The sequence below is a fragment of the Pithys albifrons genome, chromosome 15 (genome assembly GCF_047495875.1).
Source record: "Pithys albifrons albifrons isolate INPA30051 chromosome 15, PitAlb_v1, whole genome shotgun sequence".
Lineage (NCBI taxonomy): Eukaryota > Metazoa > Chordata > Aves > Passeriformes > Thamnophilidae > Pithys > Pithys albifrons.
Window position 1 is genome coordinate 18829218 of NC_092472.1, and position 17006 is coordinate 18846223.

At 48.6% G+C, this 17006-nt stretch overlaps 1 protein-coding gene across 1 annotated transcript in view; it reads left to right on the forward strand.

The window, feature by feature from the left end:
* The window catches only part of PDLIM4 (PDZ and LIM domain 4), a 43253-nt gene that overhangs the window by 10281 nt on the left and 15966 nt on the right, over positions 1-17006 (forward strand). Inside the window, exons 2-3 of the mRNA XM_071570203.1 lie at positions 4269-4420; positions 10756-10840. Coding sequence (XP_071426304.1) covers positions 4269-4420; positions 10756-10840 — 237 coding nt within the window. The remainder of the gene's footprint in view (positions 1-4268; positions 4421-10755; positions 10841-17006) is intronic.

A 17006-nucleotide genomic window follows, 5' to 3' on the forward strand; every position in this document is an offset into this window, starting at 1 on the left:
TCCTGGTCCCAGATGGCAGGTCTGGTGCACTGGACCCATTTCTCTGTTGCTTTGATTCATTCTCAGAAGACTTGGGGGAATGGTTTTAAGCTGAAGGAGGCAGATTTAGATTAGATATGAGGAAGAATTTTTTCCCTGTGAGGGGGGTGATGTCCTGTCACAGGTTGCCCAGAGAAGCTGTGGCTGCACCATCCCTCAGGTGTCCAAGTCCAGGCTGGACAGGGTTTGGAGCAACCTGAGATAGTAGAAGGTGTCCCTGCCCATGGCAGGGGATTGGATCAAGATGACCTTTCAGGTTCCTTCCAACCCAAACCATTCTGTGAAACCATCCAGCTCTTCTGGATTGCATTCCAGTCTGTGCTTCAAAACTTGCTGAGCACCAGGGCTGGCACGAGAGAAGAGGCTGGATGGCACTCCTGGAGCGGGAAGATGCAGACAGAAGGACCTCTCCCCTTTCTGTGGGGTTGCCTTGACTGTCTTGGACAACTTCACTCCAAGTCTCTCTCAGGTGAGTTTGGATTTATGCAGTTGGGAAAACAGCTTTGAGTGCAGGGCAGTGATAACCAGCACATGAGTTCCCTGGTGTTCAGGTTTCAGCAGCACTCTGTGTTGCTGCATGAAGTTGTCTTTGGGAGCTCAGAGCTTCCAGAGGAGGTGGGATTCTTGTCTGGTTGAAGAAGAAAAACCTTTAGGGGAATTACAATAAAAATATTTACGTTTCTTTAAGCCTGCAGCGTTTGCTGTGGTTTTGGCTCTTGGTGCTGTTACACTTGACTGCTCTGAAGGTTTGAGGTCGTTGTCCCCACAGCACGAGCAGAGCTCTTGAGGAGCTCCATGACCTCACAGGGGGACAGCGAAAGGCTCAGACCACCCTGCCCCCCTTGCCCTGGCTCTGAAACCAACACCTGGGGTTTCTCCACTGGAGAAAAGCAGAGGAGAGCAGCCCAAATCCTGGCAGGCACCCAGCCTGGGCAAGATGGGGCAGGGTATGCACAGGGCACAGCAGGTGCTGTGGGACAGAGCCCATGTGAGGCCCTGGTGCCCGAGCTGGGACTTGTCTTTTGGGTACTCAATCTTGTCTGTGGTGGGGACATCACTCACACCACCCTGAGCTGTGTGTCCATCAGTCTGGTCTTGGTCTGTGTTCATTCAGCCTTGATTTTTGAAATGGTTCGCTCTTGGCACAGATGGAGAACTTCAAAAACAAACAAATAAAATCTTATCGTGGTTTTTCTTTATCATCTCCTGTTCTCAAGCCTCAGCTCCTTTGGAGGCCCCTTTCAAGAACACGGGGCTCCAGTGACTCAGTGCAGGTTTTCTTTGCAGTGTTTTTGATTTTATAATGTATCCAGTTCCTCTCAGATTAATCTGTGCTTTGCTGATGTCACACACACACTGGTTGTGGCTCAGGGCACACCTGAGGCCCCTCTGGAGAGGTACAAGTGGGTGCCTCTGGGACGAGCTCCATCCCAGAATCTCTGTGCACTGCCAGGCTCCAATGCCATAAAATCAGAGGGTGTTTAGGTGGGGAAAGGTCTCTAAAATCGAGGCCAGCAGTTAACCCAGCACTGCCAAGGCACCAGCAGCCCATGCCCAGCACAGGCAGAACCTGCACGAGGAGTTGGGCACAGCACTGACCCATAACCAGGCTCGACAACAAACATGCCACAGGAGGCCCTGCAATGGCTTTGCACAGCTGGGAGTTGGGTGGGCTTGGTCTAGAGTATTGTAAACATTAGTCACTAAAATACAAACCTTGGACCTGACAGACATTACAGTAACAATTCCCAAGCTGTTGAGACACTGATGCTGTATCTCAAACTAATGAATTCTTGGAGTGCAGCTCCATTTCAAGCCCTTGGTCATCTCCACAGCCAGCATAAAATGCTAATATGACAATACTGCCAAAATAATTTGAAATAAACCAGAATCTAAAAATAGGAAACCTCTAGGAGTCCCATTTATGAACAGCTTATTCTCCAAGGAAGATTCAGGGGGAAAGATCAATCAGACAGACAGCACTGAATAGACCAGAACAAAATACAGCTGTTGTTGGTCAAGCTGAAGGTCTGTTAGTCTAAAAGCCTGCTGGCAGCCAGGGCTGTGGGGTGGGCACTGAGGGGAGCAGATAACAGCAGGCAAGAACATGGAGGTGCTGGTTGAGCTTCTGGTTGACTCTCTGGTGAGTCTGGCAGCCTCTGTGGCTGTGGAAGGACCCTAATGCCCTGTGAAGGGATGTGGTCTTACATCCCTTAAAAACTAACAATACCAGGGAAAAACAATGCTGTCCTGGGTTGCAGTGTCCTGTGTCAGAGCTCCACAGCTCATGTGTGTGGAACTGAAAAACACCTCCTGTTGTTTGCTCGGAGCTGAGTCACCGGGCAGCCCACGAGGGGTTGGCCTGGCAGGTTTGTGAGAGCCAAACAGCCCAGCCAAAACCATTGAAGAGCAAATGGCAAATGCTGATTTACTCTGACAATGCAACAAAAGCTGTAATTCGGGCTGCCACTTCTATTTAAATGTCAAAAGTGCTTCTCAAACACCTTCAGGCTGGTGTTTTGGTGGTGTTGCTGGCTGTGGTCACACAGGGAGCTGTGCAGCAGGTTGTGCTGTGCCAGGGGCTCACCAGCCTCAGTCCCATGGGCAGCCCCAATGGCATCCACAAGGGTGGTGTTGTAAGCCTAAATCCTCTTTGAATTCCCTTTGAAATACTGCACAAGTCATCCCTGGAAGTGTTCAGGGCCAGGCTGGATGGGGCTTGGAGCCACTTTGTCTAGTGGAAGGTGTCCCTGCCCATGGGAAGGGGGTTGTGGGTTGTGGGTTGGAATAGTGTCAACTTTCAGATCCCTTCCAATCCAAACCATTCTAGGATTCTATGAAATCAAAATGAAAGCCAGGACCTCCTTTCTAAAAGACCACCTGTTTAGTGATGGCAGGTGGTGGCTGGGGGGATCAGGGGCACTGGGGAACAGGTGGCCCCACTTGGTCTCAAACTGTCTGAAAAACCATCCCTGCTCTGTCAGTGGTTGCCATCATGCACGACTGTGAGCCGTGTCCAAGGGGAGATGGTGGGGGGAGAGCTGCTCCTTCTGCCTGGATCTATCAAGCAGGTGTGTTGGGGCAGAGACCCACCCCCTGAGACAGGATTTACCTGTGTAGGTCAAGAGCAAGCAGAACCAAAGCACCATCTCTCTGTAGTGCAGTGAGACATGAATAGCCAAAGTCAGGCTTGCTGTGCGTTCTCACTCGATAAACCACGTGATTGGCTGGGTAGCAGATGCTCTGAATGACTGAAGAGGAAATTAGAGGGCAAACATAAAGCTATTGAGAGTTTAAACAGACACATTTACCTGTCCTGAACATGCCTCGCATCATTTTATATTATTATAAAAATTAAAACCACATTTATGGTGATGTAAGTGGAATGGTAATTTCTCAAGCACCTCTTTTTATGGGCTACAGGATTGGTCTTATGGCTGACCACAAACAGCACCTGGACCTGTCATTAGTTCCTCAGGAAAGAAGTTATGAGTTTTATAAGGTTCTGGCACTCCCACAAAACCAGAAGGAAAGAATTGTGGAGACTTAACAAGCGGTGTGATATTTATAGAATAGAATCATGGAACTGTTTAGGTTGGAAAGGATTTTAAAGATCCTCAAGTCCAACCGTTACCCCAGCACTGCCAAGGCTGACACTAAACCATGTCCCCAAGGGCCACTTCTGTTAAATTCCTCTAGGGATGGTGGCCATGCAGGGCTAGAAAGGGACAAGTCATTTGGGTGACAGGAAAAACTGATGTCGAGCATGACCTCCCCCAGGCTGCACTTACGGTGGCAGTGCCTGTGGTCACCCAGAGAGGAGGGTTCCATCTGCTCTTCTGGGACTGACTCTTGGGCATCACTGAAGGTCTGCAAGCCAAAGGACTGGGGAGGATCTCTCTGGAAAGAGGGTGTTCCATTATTTCAAACAAGAGACAAATGTGAGGAGAGGATCTGGTGACACCCTGGCTGGGGTTGACTGAAGTCACATGTTCCAAAGAGTGTGGTTGTACAGGATGGCCTTTGGAGAACTGGGGCTGACCTGAGAGCTCTGACATCCAACCTCAGGTAGGTGCCATTGGTGCAGGCAAAACACATATTCTCCAGAAATAACTCTTCCCTTTACCTGCAGCTTATTGCAAGAAACTGGACTTTATTTTTTTTTCTTCTTCTTTTTTTTTTTTAAGCCAGAATTCTTTTAAGTAACCCTTTTATTTTTCCCTGCCCAGATTAACCCTGGCAGTAAAGCAGCCATGGCAGACCTGTGCCCAGGAGATGTTATTCTGGCAATTAATGGAGAGAACACGGAGAACATGACACACCTGGAAGCACAAAACAAGATCAAAGCGTGTGTGGACCAGCTGCTGCTCTCTGTGAACAGGTTGGTGCTCTCTGATGTGCTCCATGTCAGCTTTGCTGCAGGAGGCAACGAGGTGCCCTCAGGCTCAGTTCTTGGAGCATCCCCATGGTCTGGGTAATTGTCCTGTGCTTTTAAAAACAGTGAAACAAAATGTTTTTCAATGGTCCACTGATACAAAAAATGGGTTTAGTTCATTTATGTATGTTTGTACCTTGCAAGTCTTGTCCAGGCTGTGACCTGGGTTGAGTCTTTCAACTCAAGGGACGTTGTATCAACTCAAGCAAGAGTAGCCCTGGGATGGAAATCTCCTTTGGACAAACCCTCCCACTTCATGAACATCCACCTGTCATTTTCCCAAACATCTGTTCAATGAATACACATTTGAATTTCCTGCCAAATTTGTTTTTTAGACTATTTTGAAGCAAAATGAAGGCTTGAGTTTGGTGGGTTTGTTTGGGGGGTTTTTTGTTGTTTTTTTGGGGGATTTTTGCTTGGTTTTGATTTGGGTTTTTTTAAATTTTTTTGCGTTCCACTGGAATTAATTCTGTATCTCAATGTTCTTAATCCCAAATTATTCAGGCAAAATGAGGGCTCCTTATAAGGCTCATAAATGCCTAATGTTATCTGTAGTAGATTTAAATAAGAGGATATAGTTTTCCACTTCAGATTAAAGAGGCATTTCCTGCTATAAAGAGCTATCATTTACTGTTTATAGTTTTCTTGGAAAACCCTGTAGTTCTGACTGGATTGCCTGGGCAGTGGGGAGGCAGCTCTGCCATAAATGGAGCAAAACCTCTGTGGTTCCTCGTGGTTCCTCACACAGGGGTGTCCAAGCTGCCTGGCTGAAGCAGAGTCCTCTGAGCTCAGCCCTTGCTGTCTGCAGGATGTGGCTTCAGCTTTAGGAAAGAAAACAAGAAAAGCAAGCAGGCCCTTCACACAGGTGGAATTTCCATGGCCAAGGAGGGCAGTGGTTTTGCCTTCCATTTGGAGCAGTTGTCAGGCCTTAAAGTCTTCATAATGAAGATGCAGATTTGAGAGGCTTTTATATCTCATAGGTAAAAATAAATGCTCAGGGTTCTGCAGGGCAGGAACAGGCAGGAGCTGGTGGTGGTGAGGAGCTGTTCAGCAGGGAGGAGATCACACCCTGGGCTCGGTTTGGTGGCTTTTCTGAGGACAGAACCCACCTTGGCTGTGCCCAGAGACATCCATGAGAGTGGCATTCCTCTTGACAGGAGAAACTGAGTAGTTTGAGTTTGTTTTCCTACAGTAAGGGCAGCAGCTCCAGGGATGCCTTATTAGGGCTATTTTTACATCTCTTTATCCTTTATCAAAGGCTTAAATCTCTTGAGTTTTCCCTCCTTCTTCACACCCCCATTTTCTAATAGCTTTCTTGGCCAGACTTCTGACCCTCTTGAAGTTAATGGGTGTTTTATCCTTGGGTTTTGTTGGAGTCCTGCTTTGCCCTGACATGTACAGGGCTGTGTCTGGGCACTGAAAGGTGAGGCAGCCCAGTCACCCCTGGTCTGAAATGGAGTGGTTGAAAATCCTCATCAGCTCCCAAAAGGAGCTGAGTTGTATAACTGATGTTTATGTGGGCACTGATGTTAAGGTGTGAGGAATTACCTGGGAATCCCTGGAATGGGGGCTGGGTGTTCAGGTTGTGAGGAGTCAGGAGGTCAAGTGGTGAGGCTGGAGCAGCACTTGGGCTGTGGGAAAGGTGCTGATGGTGCTGACGAGGCCTTGGTGGGATTTCAGGCTGCCCTGATGATAAATCAGGCAGCTGCTCCAGCATCATCTTCCCAGCTGCTGAATCCCAGGCCAATGGAACATGGGATCTACTTTGTCTGCCTTACAGCAGGAACAGTCAGAGCAGTTTTGTGGCAGCTGATTGGAGAAAACTGGGGGTGTTGAGCAGCCCCATGAACTGTTACTCACAGAAACCTGACAAAACTTGTTTTTTTAACTCACTGGGAAGTTGTCTCTAAGGCAAGAAGTTCCTTAACAGGCAAGAAGTGTGTTAGTGTGTTGTGCCAGGGGAGGTTTAGACTGGATATTAGGGAAAATTTCTTCACTGAAAGGGTTGTCAAGCCCTGGAACAGCCTGCTCAGGGAACTCCTGTCCCAGGAGGGATTTAAAAGATGTGTAGATGTGGCACTCAGGGACAGGAATTAGTGGTTTGCTTGGCAGTGCTGGGAACAGTCTAACAGGGTTTCTCCAACCTTAATTTTTTGTGGTTCCCAGTCCAATCCAATTCCAGCCCTTTCTTTTGGTGACATCACCAGGGCTGATGTCTGCAGGGCCAGGTGAATGCTGGAGGACTGGCAGCATCTGCCTGGCTCCAGGTGCAGCCAAGGATCCTCAGGTGGTTGGATTGAATTTATTTCCTGACTGTGGTGTCCAACATAAATCCTCAAAGATTCAGCTTTGGTTCCTTCTATCTAAAATAAACCCTGGGAGCAGCTTCTTGCCCCTGGGTTTCGTGTGTGTGCCACTGCTGAGTCTGCTTGGAGAACTGGAGTGTGAAGATTCTCTGTTTATTCCTGCCCTCTGTACAGAGATGGAGTTTCTCTGGAAGTTTCTATGGGAGAAAGCCCAGTAATGAATCTGCTGGACGAGTAGTCCCAAAGTCCCTGGAATCTCACGTAGTTGATGTTCTTCCCACCTCCCTGAGCTCCTGGAGGTTTTGTCAGGTCCGTGAGCTGTGAGCAGTGCAGACACACTGCTGGAAGATGGGAAGGATGACAATGTATGTTCTCAAGTTTCCAGTAAAAGTACAACTGAAAAAGTGAATCACAGCTTCCCCTCTGGAGCTCCTCGAGGACTAATAGAGAGGAAACCCGGCAGCTTTCCAGAGCCATACACGGTGGTTTCAGCCAGGAGGAGTGAAGGAGCAGGAATCCTGCAGCTTCTCCTTCACGTGCTCTGGATGAGCTGCGTCCTTGGGGCGCCCAGCAGAGCTCAGCTCCCCTGCAGCTCCCCTGCCTTGCATCCAACACCTCTCAGTTACCATGGGGAAGGTGGAGAGTGTTCAGGAGATGGACAGGACCCTGAAGTCACTCCTGCTGAAAGGACTATATGCATTGGGGTGAAATACAGCAATGTGATTATTCTGGTGGTTTGTGGCTGCACAGTCACAGATGGCAGTCCTGGATCCAGGCTGGCACTTCCCCAAGTGAAAAATGGTCGTTTATAAGGGGATGGAGAAATTAGAAATTCAGTAAGACCCAGGAACTCTTGCAACTTAAAAGCAGCTCTACAAATGTCGAGTGAGAATTACAGATCATTGCCAGGTGAAAAAACATTTTGGTAAAGTATGTGAGCATATGCAAGTAATCTTTTGAGAATGACTTAGAGACTTGTAGAAAACAAACGGTGGGATAAAAGGTGTCTGCAACTTTGTTTATTTAGTGATGTGGTGTTAATGGGTCTGGTTCCCACGAAGCCCCTGTGGAAGGCCTAGCACTAACCTGGGTCAAGTTCTTTTTCTTGGGATTGTCGTAGCAGCCACTGAGAGAACAGAGTGGTGTCAGTGCAGGGTAATGATTTTCACATAGCTGCCTTTAATCCCCTACAACACATCTGAAAACACTTTTCCCATCCTTGAGCCGTAAATTAAACGACTTGGAACATTTGAGAGACGCCTGATCTCTCGCCCATGACGTTAGAAAAGCGCAAGGGGTTTTTGCTGTTGCCTGAACACAAAGCTCTGACTGTTGGCAACAGGAACTGCTGCCAGGGTGTCTTGGAGTGGCTGTACTGACCCCCAGGTCCCCACTGCTCTCAGCCTGACTCAGCCCCGTGTTCTGGGACGTGCAGGGACCCCCTCCTGGCCCTGCTGGGGATGTGGGCACGGGGTGTTCCTGCAGCCAGGGCTGGGCTGTGAGTTCCAGGCATCAGCCCCTCCTGCTGTAACTGCCTGTGGCATCGTTCTCTCAGTCATCTCTCAATTATTTTGGATTATTTTGGATTACATGGTATTTCACTGTTCCCAGGGAAAAGAGGGATCCTCCCTGTGTAAGCACAAATGCTCATCAAACTGAAGACTTGCATTTCTTTTTGATGAGGCTGATGGTTGTCCCATTCCCCTTTGCTTTGCCTTTAAGGAGCCAAATGGAACCTAAATTGTGCCATGTCAGCTCGTTTCAGCATAGCTGAGGTGGAAGCTGGGGCTGAGGAGGGCCTGGCTTTGTTCAGGCTCTCACTGGGAACTGTTTGAGGTGGTCTCAGTTATACCAAGAGTTTCTGGTCACTCTGCAGGACTGATGGTGAAGTCTTGAGTTTAATCATTAAAGCATAACTTAAATGGCTCCTTCAAGCAACCCAAAGTCTGCCCATGTGTTTCATTAAACGAAAATATCTCCATAATGCCTTTTAGAAAACACAAGTCTAGCTGCTCTCTGGTACAGTGTGATCTTTGTCAGGGGTATGGAAAACTGGCAGATTCCAACTGGGAAGTGCTGGCAGTACTGGTGACCAAATGCCACAGCTTTACACAGAGTGAATTTACTGCTGTCACTCTTGTCTTCTGCAACCAGAATTCTTTCTGAACATTGATTCTTATTTCTGGGGGTGCTTTAAGTTGTGTTTGGCACGTTGGACTCCAATGCTGAGCGGGGGGAGTGTCCTCACAGCCCCTGCTTGGGGCACTGTGAGTCTCCCCAGGCTGACTCAGTGTGGGGAGAGCAGGAAATAATAACGGTGATCCTGCCAATGTCATCAGGCATTTCCATTGTTCTGCGCCTCCACATCTGATTCTCAGTGTGGAAGCAACACACATAGCACTGGATTGTGGCAAGAAGTGGGTTGCTGGGAATGCTGATGTTCCTGGGAAGGACTGTTTCCTTTGTCCCACTTGGAAAGACCAATTTGTAGTGAATTTGCCCAGCCTAAAATCAAATAATTACAGTAAAGATAAATTATCAGAACAAGACAGCTATGAGAGAGTATGTCATTCCCTGTTGAAAAAGCTGTAATGGCAGTACTGAGTAGTGGTTTGGAACAAAAAAGCTTAAATCCTCAGGGCTGGATCCAAAGTGTTTTAAAGTCAGTGGGAGTCCCTGCTTTTGGTAGGGTTTGAGTCAGAACCTGGAGTTGGAAAGGCAGCTTTTTGTGCTGACTGGTGTAGCTGCAAAATACCAAAGGTGAAAAATCACCTCAAGCATTCCTGGGTTCAAACTGTGTTCCTTGCTTTTCAAACTTGGACTCTGCAGATAATTAAACTGAAGCTGCAGCTGGTGTGTGGCAGGGGCTGGAGTCCACGAGGATGTGGGATGCAGCCAGTGAAAAAGAGTGACTTTCATTACTGGTGCATATGCAGATTGTGATGATAAAGCTCTCACATGCAAACTGTTCTGTTTATCTTGAACTTCATGGAGTTTCCATCTCCCAACTCAACCTCCTTGCATCCCAAAAAGCCTGTGGATGAGCCTGCTGGACCATTCCTGGGTTCCAGCAGCTCCCTCATACCCTGAGCACTGGAGATCCATGCAAGAAATCACATCCTGGCTGTGCCCTGAGGTGCCTCTGGAGGGAACAATGAGCAGGCACACGGAAAATCTTTGGACAGTGGCAGCATCCTGCTCTGCCTTGGCAGGACTGAAGATGCATTTGGGAATGGAAACTGTATTTTTAGGGCCTTTTCTGTCTGGCACCTGTTGAAAGGGTCAAGATGATTCATACAGGGTTGTGTAAGCCTTCTCCCTGGGAGGTGCTTGTGGAGTTCCTGCTGTGGTCTGGTGTGTAGGCCTGCCAGGGAATGCATGTGTGTATAAATATATATATGTGTATATATACACACACCTGTATGTATACAAATATCTGTACACACACACGTAATCAAACACTTTCCAGGGCCAGAATACAGGGACAAAGCCAGGAATGTGCAAAACAAGAGCCACCACAACCTGTCTACTGATTTCTTGAACCAAAATAATTTTGTATCTTAAGCCCCACACTGAGTCAAAGCCTGTACTTCAGGGATGGGGTTTGAGCTTCATGGGTTTAATAGCGTGGAACTGGTGTCCTATTTACCACTGTGCTATTTCTGAGGATAATTTTAGACAAATATGTATATAAAATATTAATTCCCTGGCAGGCCTATATACTATATGTATGTTTGCCTTTGGGGCGATTTTTTGTGGTATTTTTGGTTGCCTTTTTTCCTTTTTTTTGGTTGGTTGTTTAAGAATTCTGTTTGTTTCTTGGTGCAGCTTTTGTGGAGATTTTTCTTTCTTTTTTTGGAGTGGTTGTGTGTGTGGTTTTTTGTTTGTTTGTTTTGTTTGCTTTGTTGTTTTTTTCTTTTTGGTTTGGTTTATTTAAAAGCAAATTAATTAGAGTTCCCTTGGTTTCCCCTGCAGAGCTGAAGGGAAGACCTGGTCCCCCCCTGTTCTGGAAGATGGCAAGGCTCAAGCGTACCGGATCAACATCGAGCCAGACCCACAGGTACTGCAGCCACAGCCCTGCACAGCCCCTGCTCTCCCAGCTTGCTCCTGGGGAGAGGAGCTCCATGGCAGGGGCTGGAAAGCCCCCTCTCTGCCTGCAGTCCTTCCACAGGGCAAGGAGTTTCCATCTGTGGTTTTAAAGCTCCGTGTGCAGGTGTTGCTGGGCTTTCCTTGGGCTGGTCCAGCCCAGGCTCCTGTGGTGAGGCAGATCCTGGGGTGGTCTGGTGTGATCTCACCTCTCTCATTGCTCTCTGGCTGAGCCAGGCTTTGCTGGGTCAGCTTTGCTGGATCAGCTTGGCAGCAGCACGTGGAGGGCAGTGCCCAGCACTGTCCCCCCCTGAGGCCAGTGACCAAGCTCCTGGTCAGTGTTATTTTGGATGGAGCTGCTGGCACTGCCCTGAGCCTGCCCTTCCTGGGGCACAGCACACCCAGGGTCTGTCTGCATCCCCTCAGCTGATGTGCCTCCACCTCAGCTGCTTCCAAAATCAACAGCACCCTCCCAATCCCGTGGTGGTGATTCACCTCCTATGGTGGTGGATTTATTTTTTTAATGTTCCCCTCTTTTTTCTCTGTTTTTCCTGTCTCAATCCTTTCTCCTCTTTCTTTTGCAGCTTCTCTTCCCTCTGTCTTCAGCTCTGTTCCCTGGAGCCTCCTGCTTGCACCTTGCCCTGCCTTCCTGCCCTGTGGGGCGATGCCAGTGCTGCCTCCCGCAGCTGCCAGGCAGCGGATGGAGCTGAGCAGGTCTCCCTCTTTTCTCCTTCTCTCCTGACTAATGGTTTGTCAGCAGGGTCAAAAATGACTCTCATTCGCCTTTAGCTCCTGCATGGGAAGAGGAATGGGGGTCTCTTTCCTCTCTCTTCCTCTGAGTTGCTGGACTGTCTGTCAGTTGTTGGATGTGCTAGTCCATCCCATAGAGATGTCTGGAGAATGAGGAGATGGGCTTGGGGGTATGGGCAGAGTCAGCCCCTGCTCTCTTGCTGCCCCTTGGATGTGTGGTGAGTTGATGCACGTGCTGCCAGCTTTCCCAGGGCACCCAAGGTCATGGATGGCAGAGCTGGAGCCAGGGCTGGGACTTCTCACTGCTGTAGGTTGGCCAACCCCTCCCAGGGCAGTGGCAGAGGCCCCGGGGCTGCTGCAGCCTTCAGAACATGGAATTGCATCAGTTCAGGCTGACAACACCCTCTGTGCTTGCCCAGTGACACAGGAATGCTCTGGGCTGACACTGAGTGTTCAGATACTGCTCAGATCATCTTCTCCACAGAGGTGGTTTCTGTCATGTGCTGTTCTGTGCTTTCTCTCCAGCCCTTATGAAATGCCCACGTGCAGGTTCTGCTGGTTTAGCTCACCTGCTCCTTTCTTAGAGGGCTCTTAGAATGTCCTGACAAGGCTCCCAGGGGCCCCTGCTGCCCTCCCTTGCCTCAGTCCAGAAGGAATACAAGAGCTGTAAGGGGGAAGGGGGGGAATGATGCTACAAGGAGTGGTGTCTCCTTCAGTGGGGAGGAGGAAGAGAGCCCTGGCAGCACAGACCACACCGAGCAATGGGATCCTTCAAACCCCATGAACAGTGGACTTGAGTCTGAGGCCACTGAGTCTGTTGGCCATTCCAGCCATGAGGAATTTGCATCTATTCTGCATTCCTGCCCAGGGACAGTGGGCAGAGGCACAGCCCAACTGCAGCAGCAGCAAACCTGCCCTGGTACTGCACACAAGCAACATGTGGGGCTGTTTGTCTTTCCTGCCCTGAGTGACAGCACAGGGTGATCTGTGAGCTTGGGCTTTGGGTTCTGGCCATGTTTGCTTCATTCATCAATTACAGCCATCTTTTCTGACAGATATTTTTTCTTAATAGACTTTAATGTGCCCAAACCTTATGAATAATATTAAATGAGGAACAAATGTGCAGCAGTTCCACTGCCAGATACAACATTTCTGAGGTTTAATGCAGATTGGATTTGAATCTGGCTATTAATATATGTTACATATGGATCTTTTTAAAAATTAGACAGTTCTATGGAATATAATGAGGGGGTAGGGATGGATTATCATGAATCCAGACCTACACTGAAAATATGTAAATCTGAGGAGTAGGTGGGTAAAGCAGATGTGTTTGTGGTGGGGCACTGAGAGAGGTGTGTGAACAAGGGTACATAGGTACAGGCAGCAGGTTCCTGCTCTTGCTCTCTTTTTCAGTGCCTGTATCCCTATATAGTCTTGGTTAATGGCTTTTTGGCTTTCCCAGAGGGGAGATGAAGGGGGTTCTGTGCACACATTGCTGTGGTTGCACCCAAGGTTCACTGGTTGACTCTTCTTCCTCCCCAAACCATCTGTGCATCCAGCTGGTTGATGCTGACAGCTCAGGACACGTGTCAGAGCTGTGCTCTGATGTCCTCTGGCCTGTGTGGTGCTGAGGTGACCATCAGCACCCAGGAGAGCCAACCCTTGCCACAACCATCCCATCCCTGTTGCTGTGGAGCTCATTGCTCCATGGTCATGGCACAATGCCAGGTGACCCAGGGCTGTCCCATGCCATATTCCTCCAGCCCCTCTAGCAAAGGCACTTACTAGATTGTGAGAAAGAAAAACCTCACTGTAAAGTAATAACTTGGCTCAAAATGTGCAACCTTTAGGTGCACTTCCTCACATCTGGAATAAAGCAATCTGCTTTGAAATGCAGGGGAAAAATCTGCTGGAATTCTGCTCTCAAATCACAAAAAGAAGTTTGGGGTTGTTCTTGAAGAGGGTTTTGAGAGTTTTACCCAAAGTGGCCTTTGCAGTAATGTGGAGCACATGTCCTTCTTTCCTCCAGGTTTTACTCTATCAGCTTTTTCATCACACTGGGCAAAGATGTTTTGGAAGTCTTTTGACTTGTGACTACAGTAATTCTTGCTAGAGGCCCTGAAACATGTGCCATAAACAGAATGCCTCAGTCTGGATGATGCAGGAAGGCTGTATCTTTATTATTACAATTTAGTTTATTTAGGTGTAATCTTTGTCTTGAAGGCAGTGAGACTTGTAATTATCATCTGTGCAAGAGAGCTTGGAAGGTGTGGAGCAGCTGTGAGCTCTCCTCTCCCCTCTTTCTAAATCTCTTGTGGTTTCTCAGTTGAGCTGTGTGGAAAATCACTACTCAGAGACCAAGAATGTAATCAATCCTCCTTATTAAACCTTGATTAATGCTGTGACTGCAGGGAATAGCTGCCCCCACAACTGAAGAAGCTGGAAATGGAGAGCTGCTTGTTCACAATTAGCAGAAACAACTCTGAGCAGGATGAGTAAGTCATCCTTGGGAAATAATTTTTTTTTAGAAAAAGCAGACTTTGATTATCAGTTGGTTTCACTGGACAAGTCTGTCTGTAACAGAAAGGATCTGTAGGGGAGGCCACAAATGCAGTGATGTTCAGACTTGCATCCTAAGGAACAAATGCATGTCTTTTGGACCTGGAGGTGGTGGAGGTGGGCCCTGGGGGTGCTGGGGCAGCTCAGAGCTCTCCAGCCAGCAGCAGCACTCCCATCCTGCAGACATGACATCACTGCTGCCTGCTGGGACCCCCAGTCTCACTTTGCATGGTGTTGGTGGCATTGAGGGCACTGGCCCAGCTGCTCCTCCCTGCCAGACAGAGGGAGTGGGAGTGCCCATCCATAAGTTTCTGGAGATCCCACTGGTTTTGGCTTCCTGTAGCGTGAGCTCTCTAGTCAAAATACTGCCATGTGGTGCTAATAAAAGGAGAGGGTGTTTGTTTTCTTGACCATTTCCCAAACTGCCAGAATTGGCAACTTTCTGGCCCAGGGGGGCTGGAAAACATGGGCCTTGGGCTGTGGGGACTGTCAGTGCTAATTGACAGTAGATCACTTGTCTGGATGGGAGAATAATTGCAGCAGAAATTAAATTAGCATCGTGCAGCCAGAGCTGGAATAGGATGTGAGTCCTCCCAGACGTGGACACCTGGGTGCAATAAGACATGTGAGGTGACAGGCTGGGTTTCCTCTGGCAGCGTGGACAGGGAGAGGCACTTCCTGCAGGCACTCAGCTGGGAATGGCATCCCAGTGCTGCCCTCCTGGCAGAGTGGCCCCCTGTCATTCTCAGGGGAGGGATGAACCTCCTGGTCCCCCTTGCCTTGTCCTCTTCTGTGGTGTGTCCTGAGCAGCAGCTTCCCCAGCCTGCCCATCCAGCCTGGGGTGAGCCCTGGGCAGAGGAGAAGAGCTGGTCTCTCTGTAGTGGCAGGGCAGTTGCACAGGAAGAAGAGAAGGCTGGTTTTTCTATAATGTGTTACTCTGTGCCCAACACCAAAGTCTGTCTGTAGAGTTCCACGTTAGTTTGCCCTGACTGAGGAGTGTGGCTTGGCATGTGAAAAGGCCAGCCAGGATGGGGTGGAGAGGAGGAACTGGCACAAACTTGCATCCTCTGGAGCTATTTGAGCAGCCTGATCCAGGCAGTGCAGGAAACGCAGCCTGTGTGTGAGCCAGGCCAGTGGAAATGTGAACACACCTGGGTTTGCCCTCCTTGCTGTTGGATGGGCTCAGGTGTGTGTGTTGCAGGACTGGGGACCCAGTGTGGGCTCTGCAGCGTCATTCCTGGCATGAGCATCATTCCTGGCATGAGCATCATTCCTGGCATGAGCATCATTCCTTCTCATACCAGCCCTGGCCTCACACACACTATCAGTCTATTACCCTACTGATCATAGTGCAACTAATTAAATAAATAAGATCACGTGTGGTCTTCAGAGGATTCTGGGCCTCTGGTATCCCAGCTCTGGGCATGGTGGGACAGCAGGGGTGTCCTGCAGTGGAGCACGGAGGGCAGTTTGGTGCTGGCTTGGCCCTTGGCACTGACTTTAACAGCTTTAAAAATGTCTTAAATATGCTCATATTTATTCCTTGGTCTCAGTAGATTATCATTACTTTGTTTTACTGAGGGTGAATGTCTCCTCAATTAACTGAGTCATGGAGTTAATTTAAGCTAAATTAATTAAATGGAGTATGTGCTTTAAGTTCTCCCTGGGTTGCTGCTGTGCAGGAAATTTCCATGTAGTGCTTTGCAAGAGACTGGCATAGGTCATGCTGATTTCCATGAACTGGGGGTTAAAGCCTCACTGGAGAGGTGGAATTTCCTTTCTCAAGGCCACTGACCTTCCTTCCTCCCCTGCTCCCAGGGTGGGATGGGCCGTGGCTGTGTCTGTGTGGACCCCCAGTTCCCCCAGCCGGGCACCGACTGCCCTCCAGGCGAAGGAGGGCGAAGGCAAATGTTTGCCTCGTGCTTTGGGGAAAACAAAGGATGAGCTAATGCCCTGGCACCACCGTCCATGGGAACTCCCAGCTCGTTGTTTGAGGACTGATTTAATACTGACTTAATAGCAGAAACATGCTGAGTCCTGACGGCCGCTGTGGGCGCATCCGCCGTGAGCTGCAGCGTTTCACACCCAAACGGCAGGGCTTGCACACACCACCAGAAACACTCAGCTGATTTACTGGGTGAAGAGGTTACACACACACTGCTGTGCAATTGTGTTTATTTTTTCCTGTGATATAATATTGAATCATGTGAAAGCAACGGAATTCCTCAGTATCACTGTAACATCTTGAACTGTTGTGGTTGTAACCTTTTCTGGGAAATTCTCTGTGTGTCTCTTACAGAAATCAGCCTCTCTAAGGGAGCTCTGGTAATCCTGGTATATAAAAGAGACAAAACCAATCTTAGGACAAAGTGGGGAGAAAATGGGAATGGAAACTTCAAAATGGTGTTTTCTTCCATCGGGGTAACTCAAATAGCTTTTTTTGTTGAAGGTATGTAGGAGCAACAGTGAAATGGTGACAGTGAGTTGGTTTAGGACAAAACAAAATGGTGTTGGATAAAGCACTAACACAGACGTGCTGTGTTATTTTACTTGATAACATCAGTTTCAGTGATGACTCTGTTGACACAGGTAAGGAAACTGCTGCTTGTGTACTCAGAAGTGCTGAGTGTTTGAAAGCACAGGTGTAGCTCAGTGTTTCTGTTCTTATCCATCAGGAAAAACAACTTCTCCCATTTCATTTTTCCTTGTTTCTCCCTCAAGAGGAATTAATGGCTCTTGAAGGTCACTTGTGTAACCTGCTGGAGTGAGAGCACGAGGAGAGCCATCCCCAGTGGTGCAGGGGGAGATGCTGGAGGGATGCTCATCATGAT